The 26,764-nt window shown below is 32.8% G+C and overlaps 1 protein-coding gene across 1 annotated transcript; it reads left to right on the forward strand.

Annotated features, from left to right (window-relative positions):
* On the forward strand, positions 1-26,526 carry LOC108906984 (sarcoplasmic calcium-binding protein). Its single transcript, XM_018710436.2, has 5 exons — positions 1-468; positions 13,958-14,110; positions 16,704-16,871; positions 17,068-17,208; positions 25,839-26,526. Exons 1-5 carry the CDS (start codon positions 355-357, stop codon positions 26,067-26,069), a joined length of 807 nt encoding a protein of 268 aa, XP_018565952.1. The 5' UTR covers positions 1-354; the 3' UTR covers positions 26,070-26,526.
* The last annotated feature ends 238 nt before the right edge of the window (positions 26,527-26,764 follow it).

The raw sequence follows: 26,764 nt of genomic DNA on the forward strand, positions 1-26,764 counted from the left end.
TAGAAAGCATTTCTGTGATATGACCGACTCGACTTAAATATCATCCGTCCATCACGATTGTCTGCCTCCACCACCATGCCACCATCAAATGCACCTTCCTTCGCCGACTTACTAAACTAGACACCCAAGCCCCAAGCGTCCCACAAGAGGGAAAGAGAAACCGATATAAACACTATCCAAAACCGAGGGTCGTGTTTACTGTCAGCTCGCCAGCTGGATCAAAAGAGTTTGACCCGTTCAGCGTAACGCCGTAACGAAACGCGATAACTTCAGTCGTTTAGTATCGAGTGCCCCGCTGAGTCGTTTTTTTTTCTGGTGATAATAATTGAACATTGACACAAACAGAAGAAAATCATGGCTTTTTCATTGTTGAGGAACGGTTTGAGGGTATGCAGGCAAATGCTGAACAGAGGTGCTGTACTTGAAAGTATGGCGAGGAATGGCAAAATGGACACTTCCAGAAGCATGGTGAGACTTTTTCTAGATTTTTAGTATAGGTACTGCGTTTTAACTTGTAAAATTATTAAAAGAAGTCACTGAACTTTGGAATAAATAAATGGGTCAAACTTTCTAGTCTTGTTTATCTTAAAATCGTTGTGAAAAATTAGACACAAGTCTTGTAATTTTTATATAATGTTAAATGAAAACAATTTCTTTAATAAAAATATAATAATTAATATTTTTCTGTAGGTACGATATAGTCGATATACGTATGTTTATAATTTATAATAGTTTTTCAAAAAACGTCTGTTGCCCTTCAGGTTTGTTAACTTTATTTTAGAGAATAGGTATTTTAACTGTCTTATTGCATTTCGTTAAACGGCATTTGGCAACTACAGGGTGTTCCACCTACGAGGGATTCTTCTGTAACTCTGTAACGGTAAAATTTATTTAAAAAATGGTTTTAATAAAAGTTGTCTGGAATCATGTGGGCTATGTAAAGAAAATATTTTTACCTTTACAGGGTGTTCCATTTCACGTGGGCGCAACGTAAGTTTGTTAATTTAAATGGAATATCCTGTATATTATTGCGATTTTGAATTCCTTGGTTAGTATTAGGTACAGTGGCTCTATACAAGACAGTGGCGACAATAGCGACTAAACCCCGCCCATCCGCCATGTTGCATCCAATGTCAAATTAAAAGTATTACGAAAAATAAATTAAGTACAATATTATTTTTCTTATAAATTTTACGCACAGATTTTAACCACATACTTCTATACATATACAAAGCAATTTGAAAGGGAATTGAAGCCAAAAAGTGGGGGTGTTGCACTTTGTGCATTATACGCACGCGCTATGATTAATTTTCCCATTGGTCGGTTTGTCGGTTAACGTCATTGTCATTTCCGAAGATAGGTTATGAATTTGAATAGAAAGACAGCTGAAAATGATTTGGTAAACAAAAAAAAAGGAAAGGAAACGAGGCAGACCCATAAAAAAACATGGGATCAAGGACCAAATAGTGGCAGAAGACTTAAAGAAAAGAGGAACAAACTGGCATGAAGCGATGAAACTAGCAAAAAATAAAAAGAAGACAAAATTTGTTTCTAAGTAAAAATGTATATCTTTACACCCTATGGATACTTAAGGTTTTATTGATTGAGGATTTTTATTAATTAAAGGTAATGTATTGATGAAATTGGCTAAAGCAAATTTTTACGTGTCCAATCAGTAGCTAGAAATTCCACATTTTGCTAATGCATGAGACTTCGTGTTTCACGGTGAACTCTTACTGTTATATATTAAAAGGAGACGAGTAGTTTCCCTTTATATATTTTTTGTAAATGTCACAAGAAATTATTTTTATAACCTGTGAAGTTACAAAGCCCGCTATATATGATACCACATCTTCTACATACGGCGAAAGGTCAAACATGGTTTTTACGTGATCATGTTCAAATAAAGAAACGACACTTAATGTACCTATTTGTGTTTGGATCACAAACTGGATCAGCTATTTTATTTGAAAAATAATACCTAGGGACAATTTATATCTAAAANACGCATTATTCTTCTAAGAACCTTATCAGAGAAATTAGGAATATCCTCATCTTCAGCTATTGCAGCTTGAATTTTCTTTATCGTTGGTATTTCATTTCTAAAGAAAAATCCATGAATTTTCCTACGTATGGAGTATTTCACGTCAACGTCGACTTCTATTTTCTTCCTCCCTCGTGTTTCCACTTTTTTCTTCTTTGGATTCACTTCTACACTATTTTTTATGGCACGATAAACAGTAGCAACGGATACTTTTGTCAACGAACTACACATATCAACAGCTTCACTTACACTTGTATTAGAATTTCGCGACCGAATTCCTTTATACACGTTTTTTACCATTATTAATTCCGCATCGCATAGGTTAGGGCGTTTATGAGCAACAGACCGTTTGCTACAACCGGCACTTTGATCCATTTTAATTATTATTCCTACGTTTTAAAACGTCCCGATTGTATTTTTTTAATTTATAAATTTACTATAGTCACGGAATATGCAAACCCTCGCGCGCGCTTATAGTTTGACGTTTCTAACTACGGCTAACTCGAATTCTACGTACGTCCGTTTACACCCACTAAAAAGAGCATTTCCCTATCTGTAATAAGTGCGATAGACAGAGATAGGAAATAAATCGCGTTCAGTGTAACTCAGTCTATGACTGTTATAGATCCTATCGATGTGCAAAGAGAGCGGCACATCATTTAACATAAGCAAATAATATTGAACCGTTATAAAAATCATTTTAAGTTTTATACACTTTACGTAATAGTGTTTCTATATTATGTATGAATCACTCTCTATAATTTCGACCGCGGAGATATAGTTATAGTTTAGTATTTAATTAATTTAATAACAATTTTATTTTTGATCTGATGACAATTTGGTACATCTAAATCATTTCACATCATTTCATTTAAGAAAAACTCTTTTAAACTCAAGGTTTGTGAAGATATAATCGCACAAAATTTTGTAAAAATACTTTCCATCTGCAAGAAGAAACAAAATACCGCTTCATTGCAAAAAAGTTCTCTAAATCTCTTAAATGCGCCAAATTTTGAAAATGTTTTATAAATCGGCGTTTTAGAACCAACAGCATGTACGCTGTTTGTGCAAGTTTTTGATTTGAGCAAATATTATACACACATTATAAAGAGAATTTAATTAGAGTAAATGCCGGTAGCAAATAACAGTAATTCCACAAATACCTAATCTTTAATTTTCTGTCCCTTAGCACAAAATACCCAATATTAGGCTTTTTTTCGCGAGTGAAGTCGTATGTTATAGTATGTGTAGTATGAGTGAGTGAAGAGATTTAAACTACCATAGGACAACTAAGATCAAAAGAGATAGAAATAGCAACTACAAGTCAGATATTCACCAATATTCAGTCGCGAAAAAAAGCCGATTGTATCACTAATATTCACCAAAATTAAAATAAAACAATGCAAATATTGAATAACACCATAAGAATGCTCCTGACACATGACACATCACAGATGAATTTGACACTGGATGCAACACGGCAGCTAAAATCGCGTGGACCAATTAAAAATGATACACTCTATTGTCGCCACTATCTTGTATACAGGGTCGGAAACGGCTTTCGCAGATACATATTTTATAGAAAATTTTTTAATAATCTATGACTTAGAATCCGCCATTAAAGTTTTGCCGAGTCCCTATTTTAGTTAAGGTTTTTCTATTCAAAAATAAATTTAGCTAGTATATATATCTAGTCAGTATACAGGTTCGGAAAGTCCCCATGGTTCATCGGCCGTTACGTAAGAGCGATAAAGTAAGTCATAGAAATCCGTGCGATTGAGAAGGATGGCTATAATGAAGGCGTCTCATAGTCACCGCCCGTTTCGCCCTTCCACAAATAAGATCCACTTCCACTTGTAATTAATTAATAATAATTGTTATTTAAGTATACTGTTTAAAATGACTTAAAAATCCCAAGAACTAAAGCAAAATTCCCTATTTCCCCAATTCCAAAAAAATCTGTAGATCTGACATCACTCTTTCTAGGGCTGCCCTCTGTTAACGGATTGTATTAACATATCGGAATAGAAAGTCGGAATTGTATAAGTAGTGACATCTATTACGGTGAAAGAACGAAACGGGCGGTGACTATAAGACGCCTTCATTATAGCCATACTTCTCTATCGCATGGATTATTTACTTTATCGCTCTCACGTAACGGCCGATGAACCATGGGGACTTTCCGACCCTGTACAGTCACTGTAGTATTAGGTATAGAGTTTATTAAATGTACACGGTGTTTAAAACTTCCCGTTTTCGAGATAATCAGTTGTTTTTGAAAAAAAATCACCATTTCAGCTCTCTAAATGAAGTTAGATAGCGTCTAAACCTTCGTTTTGTCATAAATTACTTTATCTTGTCATCTGTGAGCAAAACGTGTACGTTATTGATACTCGGAAATACTGAGACCTACATTTAACAATCTTACAAGCTTTCTGATATAAGGTTGTCCATACTTATCTCTAACAGTTTTCCAGAAAAATCAGGTTATTTTCTAAAGTCCGAAAAAGTATCTATGTAACAACGTCAAGAATGCCTTGCAATTGTATTAGTACAACGTCGATACATAGGATTTTACAAAAGCACAGCACAGTACATCCTTATCGCATCCAATTACACCAAGAGTTACTAAAAGTAGACTTTCAGCGGAGACTAGAGTTTTGTCAGTGGGCACTTGAGATGTTAAATCAAGATGATGATTTTTTTAAATTGTCATTTTCTCTGATGAGGCTATTTGTCATAAAAATAGTTTCGTTAATAGTCATAATTGCCATTATTATGACACAATAAATCCTCACTAATTCCGGACAACTCATAGCCAACGATGGTATTTGAACGTGTGGGGAGCAATTTTGGCAACCCATGTCATTGGACCATTCTTTTTTGACCAGCATCTAACTGGAACAGTTTATTTAAATTTTTTAACAAACACTCTAAAATATTTGTTAGGCGACATTCCTTTAGCTACACTTCGAATAATGTGGAGGCAACATGATGGTGCTCACAATACCCCTGCGGTTCGTCAGTTTTTACACGAAACTTTTCCCAACACACGGATTGGGCGCGGGAACCAGTGAGTTGGCCTTCAAGGTGTCCAGATATGACAAGTTGCGACTTCTTTTTATTGGGATTTATAAAAAGCAAAATTTACGTTACACCACTAACTACCGCGGAAGATATGCGGCAGTGCATTAAGCCGGCCACTCACGTTCCGGTATACCTGACAGGTATATCTGTTCAGGTAAACATGACAAGTTAACCTCAACTTGACATTGCCCATATACGTAGCGGCGTACCTGAAAGCAATTCTCAGTTGGGCTTTCAATCATGTCCGTACAACGCGACTACGACGGTGCTGTAGCGTTAGTAGGTCTTCTCCTCCTAGGGAAAAAGAAAAGAAAATCGCGACAAAAGTGGTGTAAAGAATGGTTATTACAAATACATGAATACAGTGACGTTAAGTTGCTAAAAGAATTAAACGCAGAGCCTAAAGATTATCGCAATTATTTAAGAATGGATGAAACAACTTACCTAAAGCTATTATCAATGGTTACACCTTTAATTCAGAAGCAGGACACTGTCATGAGAAAAGCTATATCGCCACATGAACGTCTGAGAGCAACATTACGATTTCTTGCAACAGGCAGGACATACGAATGCCTCAAATTCTCCACTAGAATATCACCGCAAGCTCTCGGCAAAATCATTCCAGAGACATGTGATGCCATTTATAAAACTCTACGGAAGGACTATTTGAAGGTGTGTATAATAAGACGAACTTTGTTCGGGTAAATCGAACAGATCGTAGTACCACAACGTGGGTTTGTATACATCGTCTGCAGACGCTCCCGACCTTAACGATTCTTTATATTTCCTTTTCTCTTTCCTTACGTTACTACGCAAACTATTAATTTTTTTTAATACATCCTCTTTAGTAGCATTCTGTCCGATCTCTCTAAGTTTTTCCTTGAGCTTTTCATATGCGACTGCTCTCTTATTTCTGTTATGATAATCTTTGCTTTTTACGAGCCAAAGGCAAGGTTCGGCTTTATATAGTTCTATGAATTCTTCCACTACTACGGTACGCTGCGAGAAGCTATTATTTCGACAACGAACGTGGACAGTGGACAAGGAATAACTGAGACCTACACATGTACAACGCCACACACGCGCAGGCTTGCCTGAAGGTAGCACTTTACCACAGGTAAAATATATAAAATTTCGATTGTTTGCAGGTCGCCTGTTCAGGTCAGAATACCTGTCAGTTTTGTCACATACACGCTCGCGTTTACCTGTACAGGTATACCTGTCAGGTATACCGGAACGTGAGTGGCCGGCTTTACAGTAGCATTTCAAGAAATTACGCCAGACATGCTGACCAATGTTGAATGGCCTTTTAAAAACCGAATTGGTTTGTGTATTAATCAAAATGGAGGTCACTTCGAGCAATTGATATAAATCAGCGGTCTAAGTATTCTTCTCCTTGTTGTGTTCCGAGTTTCAGTTTGTTTCGATTTGCGTTTTGTTTTAGTTGTTGTTAGTGGTTTATTTTTGTTTGTCAAAACTACTTTTTAAACATGCCAGTAGATATTGACACTGTCAGTCCCGGGCCTGATAAAATGTGAGAGAAGAGAGGTTTTGCAAGGCCTACTTGACGCTGTTACATAGATACTTTTTCAGACTTTAGAAAAGAACCTAATTTTTCTGGAAAACTGTTAAAAGTTTATTAAATGTAGGTCTCAGTATTTCCGAGTCTGAATAACGTACACGTTTTGCTCACAGATGACAAGATAGAGTAATTTATAAAAAAACGAACTGTGAAAACTTCAGGTTCCTAACTTACTATTTAGACGCTATCTAACCTCATTTAGAGAGAGAGAGAGAGAGAGCTGAAATTGTGATTTTTTTCAAAAACAACTGATTATCTCCAAAACGGTAAGTTTTAAACACCATTACATTTAACGAACTCTACCTAATATTAAGCAAGGACTTCAAAAACGCAATAATATACAGGGCGTTGCATTTAAAATAACAAAGTTATGTAGCGCCCACGCGAAATAGAACACCCTGTAGAGCTAAACATATTTTCTTTACATGGCTCACATGATTCCAGGCAACTTTTATTAAAACCATTTTTTTTTATAAATTTTACAGTTTGAGTTATAGAAGAATCCCTCTTAGATGGAACACCCTGTATATTTCGGAATCTACAGCTGTAGTTTAAAAGATGTAAATTATATTTCAATTCATTCATTTGTATTTCAAATAGTTAAATATACTTGGTTTAATTCAGAAAATGTACGTAAATTGTATTTTAGTTAGGAGATTTTCATATAAAATAAGTAATACGTATTTCAGATTGTGGGTATTAAATTTATTTCAGAAAATTAGTTAAATTAGATTTTAAAAATGATGCCAATAAAAATTAAATTATTTTCGTTTTTCGGACACTAAGAATTAACAAACCTGAAAATAATTTGGAACTTTCTAAAAAATACAAATGGTGATTTTCCGAAATTGTCAAATTTACGAATTCTCGTCTTTAATTAACAGTTTCGCAAATTGAGCTGGTTAATATGAAATACGAATAATGTCTTCTACAATTAAATTTACGGGAATTTCCGCCACACTATCACCCACCCTAGCAATATTTTCGGCTGAATGGACAGTATGAGGCTTGCCTGTTTTTTTATTGTGTGCAATCGAATCTATTCAAATTTGGCAACTAATCTTTTCACGGGTGTTTCATTCGTGGCGAAAATTCCACGTAATTTGCGCACAGTCTCAGCTACACACTCTGTTTTTGTAATGATAATGAATTTTCAGTCTTCACTCGCTTATCAGTGGTATAGCTCAATGCACAATGCTGACAACTCTTAGGAATAAAAATTGCATACGATTCAAATCCTGCGTTATTTTTAAAACTCCCTTCTCAGGTCCAAGGAAATGTCGTAGATTAAATGCCAGTCATCAAAAACCGGACATTCAAAATAGGTACCTACGCTTTTGGTATCTAAAATATCGTTATTTCCGTAGGTATAACGTAATATTGGCCATACAAATGGGTTCGCAATTAAAATTCAGTCGATGCCTATCAAAATGCGAATGACCTGTTGTGAATTATTTAACGATATATAACGTCTAATAAAAGATTCAATAGATTTACCATTTGGTAAAAAACGATCAGTTTTAGGCCGCATTTTTATGTATTATGATTTTAAACAAAAATGCCAACCTAAATAGTGATTTGTATAAAATACTTCGTTTTAATGATATCCATATTCTTCTTGCCAGCCATTCAGTATTCTATAAAAACCTAGTAATTAGCCATTTCTTTTACTTTTAACTTTAATACCTATTTGATCTTGCATGGTATATAATTGGTAACTGGGTCAGTGCTACACAAATTTTAAAACTCGTCTCTTCAATCGTAAAACTATAAAAGTACCTACCCAACGATCCAGCATTATTGTTGGCACGTATTATATTGATAATTATTGCTTATAGTTACTGTTACTATCGATATTTTTTCCAAAACTGGTTCTGCTTAACCTTGGGTCACGATATACGCCAGTTTCCTGAGTTATGTTTATCTGATCTGGGTTACTTTAGCAAAGATTAAAATCATATAGAATAGAATAGAATAGAATAGGGTTTATTTACTAAAAAATATAAAAAACATAGTCATCAGTAAAAAGGCAGGTTTGCAAATAAACCACAAAACTTCATATAAGTGCACATGCACTGTTCATGAAGAAACCAAAAAAGATATAATAAAAAATATGCATATACATTTTTAATATTATCTGAATTTTATTCGAGTCATTTAGACTGAAATAAGTTCTCTGTTCTACTCCCCAAAACATTTTTACACAGCCAAAGAAATTGATAAAATTTTTTATCTTAAATTAACTGTTATGTGTAATCCCAAAAATTGGCGACAATGAATTCATGCAGATAACGCAGTCTAAAACAATTTCCAATAGTCCAACGCATTTTGATATAATGCTCTACTTCAGAAGGTTCAAAATTCATTGTTTCGAATCAAATGCGTCAGACAATTGGAAGCTGTTTGGCATGCACTAGAAACAAAGTTAATATAAACCAGCGTACACCATTTGAGAAACTTTTCCTTATTGTGCAAAACCATACTTATCGTATCAACTTCGACGTCACCTATTACGTGGGTGTTGTATAATAATAATATAGTAATATTGACAGTTGGTAGAATGAAGCGCAAAAACAAACGCTTAGGTGGGGAATTCTGGAAGGAAGCCAAAATAGTTGAAGTGAGAACAGTGTGAAGATGGGTAGTAAGACGATCTGCGGGCAGTGTGACAAAGTAGTGAAAAATTAAGTGTTTAACCGGTATTAGTTAGCAGATAAATTATTCTCTAATTACTTTGTTGTTAATTGTTCTATGTAATCTTATGATTGTGATGATTATAGATGTTTCATGATAAAAATCCTGTGTATGTTTAGCCTTCATTGTCTTACGCTCAGGGGCGTATATTTTTCTAAGATAAAATTGTTACAATTATTATTAACGAACATTTTCGCCCATGATATTAAATACAAAAAAAGAATTGCTAAAACAGATCTTCCGAAACCTCAACTCATAGCTGGATTGCCTCCCGTATGGGACTCCAGTACCTTACTTATTATTATTATTATTGTTATTGTTATTGTTGTTGTTGTTATTATTATAACCTCTTCAGTTTTACCTGGAAGTTTGTATGTCTAATTTGAGTGATGTGATATTTAGTGACACATTAAATGAGTCAGGTCTTATTTATCATTAGCAAAGGATCTTAATGTATGCCTTTTGTTAGCGGTTGTTTTATATTTATATTTGGGTAGTTAGAGCAACGATCGTGGGTTTCTCTGCCATGCTCTTTCCCCACAGGAGCTCTAGGTGAGCCTGGCACTCTCATTTTATGTTAAATGGTTGTTAATGTTTTTGTTGTTCATTCTATTTGTCACATACTTAATTTGAAGACTGTTGTAGATAAATTATAAAGTTAGGTGTATTTACTCTGTTTTTGTTTTTATAAAATTAAACCATACTTCCCCTCTTTAAAGTTAGTAGCCAGCGCCTTCCGGTCAATTAAAAATAGATGTATACAACGTAGGTATTCCTTATGACGATCATATATTTCTGGCCACAACTACGTTTATTTTTCATTTTTCGATCGAACCCGGGGTTGTTATACTACATTATCATTTCTAATCGTATGTAAAACACAGTAAAAGAATATTAATATAATATTTAAAATTGGCCCCGAGCCCCGACCGAACATATTTTGGCGGAACAGGCGAATCAAATTTTCCACTGAATCTTCAGTGATACGCAGCTTATTATCATCATACAACATTATCTCATAACATAACAATATTGTAAATAACGCTGTTTATTTTCGTTATATAAATAGAATATGTTTTGTTTGCAGAAATATTAACATTTACATTACTGATATTTTATTAGCGTTGTTTATACTATGCCGGTACCAGCACGTGTCGAAACGAGGAAACCGTTATAAATCAGGTTAAGTGAGGTTATGTTAGGTTAGGTTAAGACGGGTAGGATTTGAATAGTGATTAATTAGGAATATAAAAACAATTTCTCTTCTATATTCAGTTTCTGTATGTATATGTATGTTTCTTCTTAAAACAATAAACACAATATAACAGAGCAATATACATATACATTGTTTATTAGTTCGATCTTAACTTAACTTATTTTTTTCTTCTTTATCTTGCCGCTTAACAACAGTAGAAATTAAATAAAATCCACTATGTTACATTTATTAAAATGTTTATCACTGTATTTTATTTATATTCTAGACACTTTTTTGACGAATACTAATTATTTATTACTAAGGACATGATACAATTTTTTTCATGTAAATATGACGTACGTAATTATAAAAATATGAAGAACAACGTCCGATAATATACGTCTCAACAAATGTTATCAACTAAAGTTATTTACATATTTTTATCATGAAAATGGTAGGTATTACATAAATGCATATAATCGAACAAACATTTTAAAATAACTAAGACGTAATCTAATACTATGTTCGAAGAAAATAGTTTTTGTGTAGACTTAAAAATACTCCAACTTCGTTAGGTAGTTAGGTTGTCTGCAACTCTCCAAATACAAGTCATATATATTAGCATTAAATATGAATATGGTAGAGTTAAACTAGAATGGCTATTTGAAAAACTATGTAGACAACTTTCACTAAAATATCCATACAATATACAATATCGACATTAAATATTCAAGGTTCTCAGTTCAGCGACCGCTAGTCGATGAATGCTATAACATATTATGTATCTTATTAGGTTACATTGTTATTTTGTGCCTCTATTGACACGGATGGTGTAGGGAATTTTCATTCAATTTTTAATATCGCTTGCCATATTGGCAAATTATCTTCGGACGCCCATGTGGTTTTGTTGTAGAAGAGAGATTTCTATGCAGAATGAAAAAAATAGTCGTGAAATTCTATATTTTGCCGTTAATATGTTGTTATTTTTTCTTGAGCAAAATTAAGTCATAGTCATTTGGTAGATAACGGTCTATTTGGCAGCATAGAATTTTTAATATCTACTTATTAGTCTGCTTCGCATTTTAGTTATCAGGAATAATTAAAATATTATAGAAAACGTGTTTGGTGATTATGTGATACAATGTCTAATATTGATAACGTTGATGCAAACAACAGTAAAATAATTTTAATTCATATTTTAAGGATATGACTGATATTGTTTGACCTATTTTGTTACCCCGGTGGTGTTTACTGTTTACTAAAAATAACTAATAGTTAACGCTTTATCGTTGTCATTATACTAATTTAAAAAGAGTTAAGATAACCGTATACTTGTGTTAATTATATAATTGTATAAAAGATATCAGTAATAACAAAAACAAATCTCCAATTAAACAGAAACGCATTTGAAATTTTGGCAAATGTGTTGTTATTTATAATTCTCACAACAAACTTATTTGTACATTGAATGTTATTGTATTATTTTTTAAACTTGCATATAAGAACGCATGTGTACCTAGGTAAACAACTAATTGAAATAGGCGAGAGCCTATTCGTGTTCTAGCACGTAGGTATTTGTTTACGTTTGAGATTTCAGTTCACGTTGTCTTTGAATAATTTAAAGGTTTATTAAAATGTAGGTATGTGTACTATAAATAAAAATATGACCTTTTTGCCTTTGACGCTTTGCGGACTTACAAACAATTTCCAACTTCCTAGCTTTTAAAATGAATGGTATCAATTAAAAGATTCATGTCGAACGTTTTTTGGCAATAACTATCTTCGGACGAATAATGAAAAGTTTGGGGTTTGGGTTTGCCTGCACTACTTAACAATTTACTCATATTTTATACCTAATAGTTATAACTAACTTTATTTTCATTTCTTCTAAAATAGTTACAATAACCAATTAGCTTTGTTTTATTTAACCGAGATCTCGGCTATATTGAATACTGAATTGGCCAGTTGAATTATCTTTTTACCACTGATTTTAAATTAGCATAATATTTTCGTAATTTCTGTTCTGTAATCAATGACAACTTGTTTAATACAGTTTTAATACATAGATTTGAAAATACAAGTGTGTTTTTGTAACATATTTGAGTAATCCGTGTTATTGTATATTTATCAGCATTCTTGAAATCTTCCATAAACGAGGTTAACTATAAAACTAATAACTATGTTCATGAGGTTCATTGGAACAAAATGCAGTTGGGGCGAATTTTTCGATTTCTTCTTCTTCTTCTATACGAAAATATTAGGAATGGTTTTGGTGCGTTTGAACTATTTGCTCAATTACTTGTATATCACATTTTCTACGTGTGATATTATTTTAATCGCTGTTCGTCATTTTCCCACAATAATAACAATTTTATCTGTCTTCAACTTCCTGTAATGTCAATATCCCATGTAACTAACGTCATTCCAAAACCAAATATTTGCCTAATTGTTCATATTAGGGTCATTGTGAAACTATCGATAAGTACCTCCAACACGGTACCATCAATTTCTACGCTTGTCTCTCGTCATCCTCTTAAATCTCTTTTGAAATCTTTTGTAGGCACGGTTTAAATGAAAGTATTTTACATACATGTGCGTACGATGCCTAATAAGTCACGTCCTCATGGTCCATGCGAGCAATTGGACACTGCTACGTGATCAAGTTGGTGTTCATTTTGTCACTCCCTTATTTTATTCGTTGATTACGTGCATTCGTTGCAGTCGCAGCCTCTGTCAATTGTGTTGGGAGTTTGCGGAGAAACTCACGTAGCAGTCAGTGTTCGTTGACCCAATTTTGAATGTAAATAAATATTATAACTAGCCTTGATTTGAAACTACGTTGGTGATTGGAATGATAGTCCTAGATTTGAAACTACTTGTTGTTTTCGTCTATCGATCCAAGGGCATGTTTTGGATGTTGATTTATTGTTATTTTTTTAAATAACTTAATTTTTAATTTTATAAGCTACGATTAAGCTGTAACATATTTACGTCGCAAATTATACAATTTTGGAATCATCCCTGTAACCAGAATCGTTACAATGCAATTGATCTACTGCAACTTCACTTCGTTGAATTTTTAACCTTAAAAATTACATTGTTTTTCATAACCAGTATTTCAGTATTATATCTAGCATAAAATCAATGGTCATAAGCTTCTGTATAAGTAGCTACTATCTACTTATAATAATAAATTAGAATATCCCGTATCTTGAAAACAAAACGATCCCTACACATTTTTATTAATTTACGACACTGTGCCATTAAATTTTAGCAAAGCATATGAGCATAATAAATAATAATATAATAAAATATTTAATTATTTGTTTATACTACAGCTAACGTAATTTTTCAGCCCGCTTTATGTAAGTGTACACCCCTGGCGAATACAGCTTTCAGACAAGGCCATTTGTCCACCAGGGAATACAGCAAACAAGCGAAATATGCCGACAGGAAGTTTCAGTCTGATTCTGAATCAGATAGTGATTTAGAATGGATTGGACATAGGGTAAGTCGAGTTTTTTTTTTTAAATTGCCTAACTGTAACTTTATTGTACCTGAATTTTCCTGGTGAGGGTGGTCAATTTTAAAGAATATTTTGTGCCGTATTATATTACTTAATTGAAATAACAAATATTGTTAAATGATATATTAAAATCGCATTGACATTTTTTTTATTTGAATAAACTGATACACAAATTCTTGCAATATTTAGATCGTATTGTTAATTCTGAAATATATATTATATATAAATAGATTCTCAGCTATCTTTCTCTTTAGCCCAAATTCCCTGCTAATATGTTTAACCTCGGATTCCCAATGAAAATATAATGTTTTGCTAACCTTTCTGCAAGTCAACGACCTTGTTGGTAAATAAACAATGTTTATGTTTAATTATGAGAAACCGCTTAGTTGTTAGATTTTTATTTACTTGAAAATCGGAAAATTATGCAGACTTGAAATGAATGTCTCCTTAAAAATTTTCGCTGTGTAGTACATATTTAATATAAAGTAGCCAAACTAGCAAACGCACAAAACCAGTGGCATATTTAAGAAAAAAGGAAAATTAAGAAATCAAATGTTTTTATTGGCAAAAAAACATTAAAAAATTTAGATATTAATCACATACATCTAATCATTTAAAAAAGTCACTATCATTAACATAACCTAGTGATATTTCTTCTTCTTCTTTTTTTTGGCCTTCACCCAGAGGGTATTTAGCCAGCTTCTTATGTACTTGTTTTTTTTATAAGGGAATGCACCGTGAAGTGCATCTGATTGGTTACTCATATTCCCTCGATTGATTCCTATATCTTGAGCGGGAGTGCAACCTAGTGATATTTCCCAAATATAATCTACTGTATTTTCTTCTTCTTCTTCTTCATAGAACAAGAATTCGACAATTTGACATACTATGCTTCTATAGCTGCTTTCCAATTGACAAAAAATGTACTTTGGAGACACTTCAAATTAGCTCTTTGCGTTCCGTTCAGTTGGAACATTTTACTCTCAGTGTTCCTGTTTGTTTTTCCCTGCCCCCTCAAGCATCACTTTTTACTGATGATGAGCTTTATACTCTCAAATTGTTTGCACCATGTGGAACTAGGATTTTTTTATGTTTCACTATGGCTGTTATTTTGAGCCACTGATCCTTTACTAAATGAAATTTATATTAGACCCTGGCTTTTGGCTCACAGTATTAAAAAAGAAATACTTGAAAATTGTTTAAATATTTACGTGCTTCTCTCGGAAGTGTTCCAATTGTTTAAGTTTAAGGAGTAGAATAGTAGATCACTTCAGGAGCAGTTCTTTCTGTGGCAATAATTGGAAAGCAGCTATTCTTGCCCAAACTTTACATTTCTTCTTCCTCCTCGCACACGAGTTTCTTTCGTCCCAATTTAAATTATAACCTCAAATTTACCTACTCGCAATAGAAGTATGTGCTTGCAACCTGCTTCAGCCCTAAAACTAATTATTTCATTTATAATTATGTAATGAAAATATTTATAAATGCTGTCCAACCATTTGAATTCAGGTAATTTCGGCACTTTAAATAGACATTGTCGGACTAATTATATTTATAAACTTCCTGAAACTTGAATGTACAATTAACTACTTTTTATCGTTGTTCTTATTATATTATATTTACTAGATTTGGTACGGGTTTCAAGGTATATTTAAAGTATGTAATGTAGGGGGATAAAAGACTAGGTAAATATCTCTACAAGTTAATAATAAGTAAATATGAGTTTTATATGTATGTAAAGTATTATTCAGTAATTGCAAGTACATATACTCATTCTAGCATCTGCCCTTGTATTTTCAATTTTTTCTGTTCGTTATTAGTACATAGTTCCGACACCAGTCTTTCACCTTCCCGTAGAGGTATAAGTCGATACCAAATCTAATACATTTAAGTTCAATCACAGTTTTATCACAGATTAGTAAGAGGTTTTGTTTTTATAATTAGACAAGAAGGCAGTAAATTACGTGTTGTTTTGCTGTTATTCAATTCGTGTCGTAAAATATTCAGTAAAACACCATCTGATATTATTTTATTCTTTCAAGGTCAGAAAACAATTTTTGAATAATGTTCATTACCTACCTTTTTATTTGTTGACAAATTTTGTAATATTAAGTAATCATTTTGTATGAGTGTTTGCAGATAAAAATCCTATACTGTCATTATTATTTTTTTTACAAAATCTGGTCTAACTGATATTTAAATATGAATGCAAGTGTGAACATATTAATAACTACTACTTTTAAGCATTATACATTTACACGTTGAAACGTTATTCCAAACGTGAAACGTAGTGTTCTCCACTTAAAATTATTGACATGATAGGATGTCTATTCATTTCCCTATTTATAAGTCGTTGAATCGATAAAAACGAGGCTAATTAAAATCTAAAACAGGTGCAAAGCAGATAGCAGTCTACCTTGACGAAATTTGCTATGCATCGGCACAAATTTTTTTTTATCCGAATTCACTATAACACTCCAGCATTGCAAAACAATTGTCCTTGTCCTTTATACCGCTTAAAATAAACAAATTTTTCGATCAAATGATTTATAAATTTCATCTTTGTTTCTCTTAGGGAGAGACAGACTTTTGGCGTAGGAAAATACGCACCTTCCACGGCATCCTAGACTTAAACAAAGACGGTGTGATATCGTTTGAGGACTTCAAATTGTTGGCTGAGCGATTCGTCAATTTGGGTAACTTGAGTGAACAGCAGGTCAAGGAATTTCACAAATTAGTTACGGTGAGTGACGATTTTATTTTTACGGTAGTCGTAATTGTCAACCGATACAAAATTTAATAAATCCCTGAGAAATGAGCAATAACTAATAATTTTTTAGTAATTCAGTTGTAAATATTCAGGAGAGTATTAAATATTGCATTGTTGTTGCTGTCCAGAGTTATAAGAGATAGTTCTACAAAATTTGTTCATATTGCAGGAACTATGGGAAAAGCAGTGGGGTGAAATGTCACCATACAACCTAGTTACAGTTGAAATGTATTTAGAGAATATGCATCATGTTCTAAATGACAAATGCTTAGTTAGGCGAGCACATTCCTTCTTACCATACCTTTTCAAGGTAAGTCGCTTCTTTTAAAAATAATTTTACATATAAGGTGTGTTCCAAAGTAAACAGGACTTTTCGAAAATAGGTATTTCTAGTGAGGCCATCTATTGGCATCGGAAAGGTAGATCCTTCACTGATGTACTGTCAAAATTTCATGACATTGGAGTTATTGCATCTGAAGTGACAGTATGTTTGTGTCATCGGTACAAAAATCAGCATCGAATAAAAAGTTGATATTAAATTTTGTTTTAAACATGGTAAAACTTTTACCGAAACGTTTCAATTGGTGAACCAAGTTTATTGTGATGATTGTTTATCCCGTGGCACAGTTCATGAGTGATATACGCGGTGTAAAAACGGCCGTGAGGACATAAATGATGAGCAACATGTTGCCCAACCAAAATATGGGGTTACCGCAGATTCTATCAAAACTGTAAGTGAATTCATCAAAGATCAGCCAAAATCTTCTATGAAATTCATAGAATTGGAATTGAGCATCTCAAAAACAGCAGTTTATCACTAAGGCACGACATTTTTAGTTCATTTCCACTAACGTACGGCTGGGTAGGTACGCCACGCTGCAGCACCGGAATCGGCAATAATCGGCATCCTAACAACAGCAGTAGGTAGGTTAGTATCGGGTCACATCGCGTCGCAGTGTATCAGATACAGTGATATCTCCCTTGGGCGGACACCAATGGGTCCGACGGAAAGTGTCCCTTCAAGGGAGGTGTCCGCCTAAAAGAAATATGAAAAAGAAAAATCGTTTTTTTTAATGAAAACCGTAATTAAAGAAATTGGGACATTTAAAACGTATACGTATGTAAATGTTTTTAAAATAAATAAAAAACTTAAGGAAAAAATCAGGATTTGTTACCTTACAAAATTCATACAAAATATAATAGAATATAGTAATACATAAAATGAAATGAAATATCACTTTAATGACGCAAAAATTCATATATTGTTGTTTGTCTCGTCTCTTTTTCTTTAAAATGGCGTCCAGATATCGTATTTCTAATTTGGAAAGCAGCAAAATGTTTAAACAGGGTTCTCAGCGTCAGGGAAAACCTGAAAAACCTGGAAATGTCAGGGAATTTGAGCTGTGTCAGGGAAACGTCAGGGAAAGTGCCAATATTCGTCAAAAATCAGGGAATTTTTAATGTCGTCAGGGAAAATTTCTGAACGCCACTCACGCCGCGTCTAAATTCTTTATTTATTGAACGCACCCAGTTGCCTATTTCTATCTGTTTTAATCACACGTACTCGTAGATCAATAGAAAGAAAAGGATATATCTGGAGTGCATACCAGTGAGAGAGAACGTTGTGAGCGGGTATGTAAAAAAGGATAAAGATAAATTGCGTGGTGATTGTGCTGTCTGTTTTACGATTTACAAATTGTAGTAAATTATAGCTTGTATTTCTGAATTCTACAAAACACTATAAACAAATTTGTTTTCATAGAAAAAAAATCTGTACGTTCTGTATGTACTTTTTCTACAATTTACGTGCTGTTTATAAAAGGTAATAAAAAGCTGAAAATATATTAATTGTAGTATGTATTTTATTTTTTCATTTTTTAGGTTAGAAAAATGTCTCAACGAAAAACGACATTTAATTACAACTGAATTGATGAAAAACTTGCTCCAGTACAGTGGAAAAAGTATTTGAAGTCGGAAGTCGGTAGAAAAAAATAAATATCAGGCACATTGTTGTTTATGTTATAAAACATTTGAATTAAGCAATTTGGGTCGACGTGCTGTTTCCAGCCATTTCAATAGTGCAGCACATGTTAAACGGCATAAAGCCATTGAAAAAAACAATAATTTGCAAACAGTTCTTCAAGAAAATAGACAAACACAGAAATTGCTCATTTGAGAAAAAATATTTAAGGAAATGTTGTCCAAATCCTATAATAAATACATTAAAGTTATAACGAGCGTTCAAATAAAAACGTGGTCGAAGTTGGCTCTGACACATTGGACGTAGGGCGTAGCTTATAGCCACCAACTTAACCTCATTTCTCAACGAGCTGTATAGCAGCTGTCAATTTCAATAACGTTAATGACTATATAACTTTATTTTAAAGAATAATCGTGATAACAATAACAAACAATTANAAACTGACAGCTGCTATACAGCTCGTTGAGAAATGAGGTTAAGTTGGTCGCTATAAGCTACTCCCTACGTCCAATGTGTCAGAGCCAACTTCGACCACGTTTTTATTTGAACGCTCGTTATTTAAAATAAATAATAAACTTAAGGAAAAAAACAGGATTTGTTTCCTTACAAAATTCATACAAAATATAATAGAATATAGTAATACATAAAATGAAATGAAATATCTCTTTAATGACGCAAAAATTCATATATTGCTGTTTGTCTCGTCTCTTTTTCTTTAAAATGGCGTCTAGAAATCGTATTTCTAATTTGGAAAGCAGCAAAATGTTTAAACTGATTGGTTAGGATAATAGCTTTACCATAATTTGGTATAGCCTCTGATGGTACTGGAACCTCATCGACATCAGAATCTTCGGAAAATTCTTATACTTCAACTGGATTGGTTAAAAAAATTAAGGTTTTCGTTATCAGTCAATTCCAACAAATTCTTATTTTTGGATCAGTTGTAACATCCTCAGTTAAATGATCCTCACTGCATATTTTCATGATTAAATCCTGCTTTACGGAAGCAATTTTTAACTGTTTCCTTTTTATTTTCTTTTTTGTGTGTTTAAGAGAATATTTTCTTGTGTCCGCGTCCATTCTAGGGAATGTCCGTCCAAGAGGGAGTTAACACAATGAAAATTATATGAGAGTTGGTCAGGAGAGAAACTGTCTGTCCAAGAAAGGTGCCCGTGTAAGAGGGGTGTCGTGAAGGGGAATTTCACTATATGTTTTTTGTTATTTCTTTAGCGATGGCATTTCAGAACCTCCACAACACATTCTTACACGATGGGGGACATGGTTGGAGGCTTCATTTTATTTTTTTTAAACATTTTCAAAAAGTTATTTTACAATTCGATGCCAAAGAATCCGCTGTATATTCGGAAGAGCCAAATAAAANTGAAATCTATTTTTATTGTTTTTTGTTGTATTTATTGACATTTCTGTTAAATCTCTTGTTAGATATTTATATTTGTTAATATTTAACATCATATATGTTTAATGCTGAATTAAATATTTTTAATAAAATTAAAAGTATTCATGTAATTTATTTGTCATCAAATGGTCCCATTTATACCTTATCATTTGACTTGTTTTTATTTTGGTTTAAGTTTTTAAAAATATAAATTTCGTTTGCTTGTTGTCAGGGAATTTTAAAAATATATGTCAGGGAAAACCTGGAAATGTCAGGGAATTTGGTTTTGAAAAATTGCTGAGAACCCTGTTAAATTGATTGGTTAGGATAATAGCTTTACCATAATTTGGTATAGCCTCTGTTGGTACTGGAACCTCATCGACATCAGAATCTTCGGAAAATTCTTATACTTCAACTGGATTGGTTCAAAAAATTAAGGTTTTCGTTATCACTCAATTCCAACAAATTCTTATTTTTGGATCAGTTGTAACATCCTCAGTTAACTGATCTTCACTGCATATTTTCATGATTAAATCCTGCTTTACGGAAGCAATTTTTAACTGTTTCCTTTTTATTTTGTTTTTTGGGTGTTTAAAAGAATATTTTCTTGTGTCCGCGTCCATTCTAGGGAATGTCCATCCAAGAGGGAGTTAACACAATGAAAATTATACGAGAGTTGGTCAGGAGAGAAACTGTCTGTCCAAGAGAGGTGTCCGTGTAAGAGGGGTGTCGTGAAGGGGAATCTCACTATGTTTTTTGTTCTTTCTTTAGCGATGGCATTTCAGAACCTCCACAACACATTCTTACACGATGGGGGACATGGTTGGAGGCTTCATTTTATTTTTTTTTAAACATTTTCAAAAAGTTATTTTACAATTCGATGCCAAAGAATCCGCTGTATATTCGGAAGAGCCAAATAAAATTTCAAGATAATCGAGTTGAAGCACAGTTGGAAAATGTTCACAACAATTACATTCCAATCGGGGACGCTATGATTTTATGATTTATGCGACAAAAATTTAACATTCCTTCATGCACATTCGCGAAAACTAGTTACTTTTAAATTTCTTGTGTCACTTGCCTTGCCATGCCATGCCACAGTCAAGAATTTTAGATATTCTTGGGTAAACAGAATTAAACAACATAACCTAAACTCACAAAATATTTTTGTGATAAATAACAGTGATAATCATTATGTTATTTATTGTCAATAGCGTAGAAGATGATTGCATGTTAATCGCTTAGTTTTTTATAAGCAAAACAAAAAGAATTCAGAAATGATCTTGTGCCGTGAGAGCGTTATTTTAAAAAAGGAAAGACCGGAGAATTTTTTTTTAAAATACTTTTAAACTTTTCACTTTACAAATGTAGAAAAGCGAAGAATAATTCCCGTATAAACATAAATGTTATACGTTTTAAGAAGCTTCAGCTACCTATTCATTTTCATCATGCAGATTACCATCAATACCATCTGTTTTTTGTATATTAATTTTGAAAACAGAAGATATAACCAGAAAAGTGAAAAGTTCAAAAGTACTTGCAAAAAACAGGCCTCTAGGCGCTTATCATAATTTGGTAATGGAAATGAGATGAGGTTACATGACACTAATAAGTATTTTAATTGCTTTTAATGACAGAACTGGCCGGACTGCACATGCGCTGTTTGTCAAAATTATTGCGATAATCACCAAAAATTGAAACTGTTTCTATTTTCCCGCCCCCTATATTTAAATTTTGCGATTCTCGCAATATATTGAAATGAAGAAATGGATGTCAAAAATATTTTATTTCAACCAATCAAATTGAAATCCGAAAACGTTAATCGCTACTGCATGAACTTACCTTTATCGTTAGATCAATCACTGCAAATAGTAGATGACATACAAATAGTGCTATATGCCATATGCCTTTAGTGACGAGGAAAGTGTTTGCGTCAGAGACAAGTTTGACAACGTTTTAAGAAAAAATCCAGATTTCTCCAGATTAAGACGCCTCCATAGCAATTGTGCTCCCACGGAATCATTAACTGCTTTTAGAGATTACTTCAAATATGCACCTATGTCATTAGATGTCGACCAATCGTTTTCGTTATATAAGAAAATTTTTTCTCCGTTGTGGTATCACAAAGAATCTACTGCAGAGACTAGCCCAAAAAAAACGAATATTTTTTTTTTTTGTGTCACTTGTGAAAATATGTTAATTTATCATGTTTTAAGAGCCCCTCAAAAAATCAGCTCAAATAAATTTTTCGAGGTCGCTCAAGATTTTTAAAAATTTCCAAAATCGTCAAAAATTGATTTTTTTTTAAATTTCTTTTCTCGTTATTTTATCATTTTCTAAGTTGAAAAAAAAATCTCGATTCTGAAAATTTCAAATCGATATTTTAATTTCTAAACGTCACTCATAATTATTTTAACTTTCAAAGTAGTGTACCTATGTTTTCGAGCGATGTCTAAAAATAAATATCAATGAACTAATATTTTTTTTTTTTATTGAATTTGTTGAATTTGATGAANGCAAATCGCTACTGCATGAACTTACCTTTATCGTTAGATGAATCACTGCAAATAGTAGATGACATACAAATAGTGCTATATGCCATATGCCTTAAGTGACGAGGAAAGTGTTTGGGTCGGAGACAAGTTTGACAACGTTTTAAGAAAAAATACAGATTTCTCCAGATTAAGACGCCTCCATAGCAATTGTGCTCCCACGGAATCATTAACGGCTTTTAGAGATTACTTCAAATATGCACCTATGTCATTAGATGTCGACCAATCGTTTTCGTTATATAAGAAATTTTTTTCTCCGTTGCGGATATCACTTAAAGAATCTACTGCAGACTAGGGTAGCCCAAAAAAAACAAATATTTTTTTCGTGTCGCTTGTGAAAATATGTTAGTTTATCATGTTTTAAGAGCCCCCTCAAAAAATCAGCTCAAATAAATTTTTTGAGGTCGCTCAAGATTTTTAAAAATTTAAAAACTCAAAAATTGAATTTTTTTTTTAAATTTCTCTTCTCGTTATTTTATCATTTTCAAAGTTGAAAAAAAATCTCAATTCTGAAAATTTCAAATCGATATTTTAATTTCTAAAGGTCACTCATAATTATTTTAACTTTCAAAGTAGTGTACCTATGTTTTCGAGCGACGTCTAAAAATAAATATCAACGAACTAATAATTTTTTTTTATTGAATTTGTTGAATTTGATGAAATTTTGCCTCGAGAAATTTTTTAAGTGTCTCGTGATTTATTACTATTCTTTTGTAACACATAATGTTCCAGATATATTTGCCAGAGCTCATTTATTTATTTATTTATCTTGTGGACAAAAAAGGATTGTATAACAATACTCAAATAAACATATAATAACTTAACCTAAGACACAACAGCAGACAAAAATTCCAATAAAGAATAAAAACACTTATCTACTAAAAATTATTTCAGTTTTTGTTTAAATTGAGATATTGTAATCTTATCAGTCTTGAGTTCACTCGGTAAATGGTTATACATCTTAAATCCCAAACAATCTGGTGAATTAGCTGTTATGGTATATTTTGCAAAAGGAATTCGGATATCATAGCATTGTCTGATATTGATTGTATGTATGTTAATGAGTGGTTAAAATACTATATTTATAAAAGACATTAGTATATCTAGATAGGTGTATTCAAAAATGTTTGAGAAACCACAGGAGACAGTAATAGGGCTGTAATTATTTAATAACTGTGGATCCCCCTTTTTTAGAACAGGAATTATTTTCCCTATTTTTAGTATCTCCGGAAAAACTCCAGTCTGAAATGATAAGTTGATCAAGAAAGTTAGTGGTTCTATTAAAGCCGGTAATGCACGTTTTATTAAAAACAAGGGAATGCCATCCGCTCCAGCTGACCTTTTATTTTTTAATTTTTGACTAAGCACTCTAAACAATTCCTGCTCAGTAAACGGAAAAAGAAAAATTGTATTATCCAAAAATACATCATTTATATTTACTCTACTTGTATAATTTGCAGTATGATCAGAACCACGAATTTTATTTACAACATTCATTGGAGCGCCAGTAAAGTAACTATTAAAAGTTGAAGCAATTTCTAAAGGATTGTCTATTAATTTATTATTACTTTGGATAGCTACAATATTCGATTCCTCTTTTTTTTTATTAGATAATTCAGAAACAATATTCCACGCAGTGCGTATGGAATTATTGGAATTGCAAATTTTATTTTGATAAAATAGTTTCTTTGTTTCGCGAATTAATATAGTATGCTTTTTTTTATTTTCTTTATAAGTGGAGTCTAAATTGGGATATGTTTGTTTTAAGTAATATAAATCTTTTATATTACAACTAGACTCGATAATTTCATTAGTTATCCACATCTTTTTCTGAACATTAATAGAGCATTTACGCTCAGGAAAAAATAAATTAAAATAATACATAAACAAATCATTAAGACAATAAAAAGCNCGAAATCCATGTTGATGAGTGGTTAAAATACTATATTTATTTATAAACGACATTAGTCTATCTAGATAGGCGTATTCAAAAATTTTTGAGAAACCACAGGACACAGTAATAGGCCTGTAATTATTTAATAACTGTGGATCCCCCTTTTTTAGAACAGGAATTATTTTCCCTATTTTTAGTATCTCCGGAAAAACTCCAGTCTGAAATGATAAGTTGATCAAGAAAGTTAGTGGTTCTATTAAAGCCGGTAATCCACGTTTTATTAAAAACGAGGGAATGCCATCATTCAGATTTTTAATACGGAACCGGGTAATCATTCCACAATATTATAAAATTATTTATTATAACCGCACTAGGTAAACCACGCGCGGACGCTCCTGCTTCCAAACTGAAATGTCGTGCCTTATTTATCACATTTTGGCCGAACATTTGGGCTACCGAAAAGTGTGTGCACGGTTTGTTCTGCTTTTCGATTCCAAGGGCATTATCCACAAAGAGTTCAATCCATCAAGTCACACTATCTTGGCATTTTGAAGTGTTTTACTGTGCCTTTTTTTATATTTTCGGAAAACATTTTGTGGACTTAGACGATATCCTGAAAGGTATCTCGGCCGACGATCTAAAAACTCATTTGACACGCTTTTACATCGTGCAGATGGCTGTATTGACTCGGAAGGAGACTATTTTGCATAAAATAAATTGGTGTGTACGTATTTTAAAAAAGTCTTGTTTACTTTGGAACGTACCTTGTAAATACTTTTTCAAATGCCACAAAACCATACCTAATATTAAATTGTTTCTCTGATACTTCATTTGAACGACATTAAACGTTTATAACTGCCACTGGTGAATATTTTTCCAAATCAATACAACTCTTTATTTGATAGATAACGTCATTCAACACAAACAGTGCAACAAAATTCATCAAAACCAAAATATTTATTTTGAAGAATCATCGTTTTTACAGCGTTTTTGTCATTTGCACTTTTGTGTTCAGTGCGTATTGAGAATATTTTCACTCAAAGAGACCGGTTAACCTTGGCCTGCTTTTTTCAGCACTATTATCTGTAGACGTCTACATTATATGCTTTTTTTCTAGGCTGTCGATAAAGACAAGTCCGGCGAAATAACCGTGGAAGAATTCAAACTATTTTTCAACGTGTTGGGCCTGAAAGACCAAGACGCTATCGTGGCTTTCAGAGCTATCGATTCTAACGGTGACGGCAAGATATCACAGAAAGAATTCGTCAAGCAAGGCAGGGACTTCTTCCTGACGGAGGACGAGAACAGGATAAGCAAGTATTTCTGGGGGCCCCTCGTGGAGCACTAGTGATTAACTAAGTTTAGGACAGAGGTTTTTATATTATGACTAGTTATTTAATTTTTTTTAAGACTTAGGCTTCATAATACTTCTAGACGTTTTTGTCTCATTACTAAAATCGAGTGCTCTTAAAATATGGGTAATTTTCAGCGTAAGCGAAGATGTTTCGACATTTTTTTGTCGATATATCTTGTTTTAAGTTAAACATAATCGAGTGCAACACCTTAAATAATAATTTGTAACAATTACGGCAGCTGGAAATGTTATGATTGTCCGAATGTCCTGCCGTTTAGGAAATCAAGGGATTATAACGTCAGTGAATACTTTTAAAGCTGCATTCTTTTATGTAGGCCTAGAAGTTAAGAATTTTCCACTAAATTAAAATTATTATTATATAAACTATTATTCCGAACTGTTTGATTTGTTAGTACATAGACTTTTCTACAATTAAATCTTTTTCTACTGAGGTTGTTTTTCTTCCCAAATAAAATCTTTTTTCAGTGTATTATACAAAACAATAGAATATTTATATATGATCTCGGACATTAAAGTCCATTGATTCATTCAGAAATTCTGTGAGAACATGTGTTAGGATAGCAGAAAGTTAAGGGGGTATTTTGCCGCTCGTAATAGAAAACAGCGCAACAACAAGTGAAACAGATATAACTGGAACCATGTATGTCCTTGTCCTCCACATTTGCTGC

The sequence above is a fragment of the Anoplophora glabripennis genome, unplaced genomic scaffold (assembly GCF_000390285.2).
Source record: "Anoplophora glabripennis isolate ALB-LARVAE unplaced genomic scaffold, Agla_2.0 scaffold317, whole genome shotgun sequence".
NCBI classification, from domain to species: domain Eukaryota; kingdom Metazoa; phylum Arthropoda; class Insecta; order Coleoptera; family Cerambycidae; genus Anoplophora; species Anoplophora glabripennis.

What these genes read in the sequence shown, in the direction of transcription:
- LOC108906984 (XM_018710436.2), top strand. Translation starts at nt 355, where the DNA reads ATGGCTTTTTCATTGTTGAGGAACGGTTTGAGGGTATGCAGGCAAATG. An exon ending in TAGAATGGATTGGACATAGG is followed by an intron (nt 14,111 to 16,703) that starts GTAAGTCGAGTT and finishes TGTTTCTCTTAG; the next exon opens with GGAGAGACAGACTTTTGGCG. An exon ending in TCTTACCATACCTTTTCAAG is followed by an intron (nt 17,209 to 25,838) that starts GTAAGTCGCTTC and finishes CTTTTTTTCTAG; the next exon opens with GCTGTCGATAAAGACAAGTC.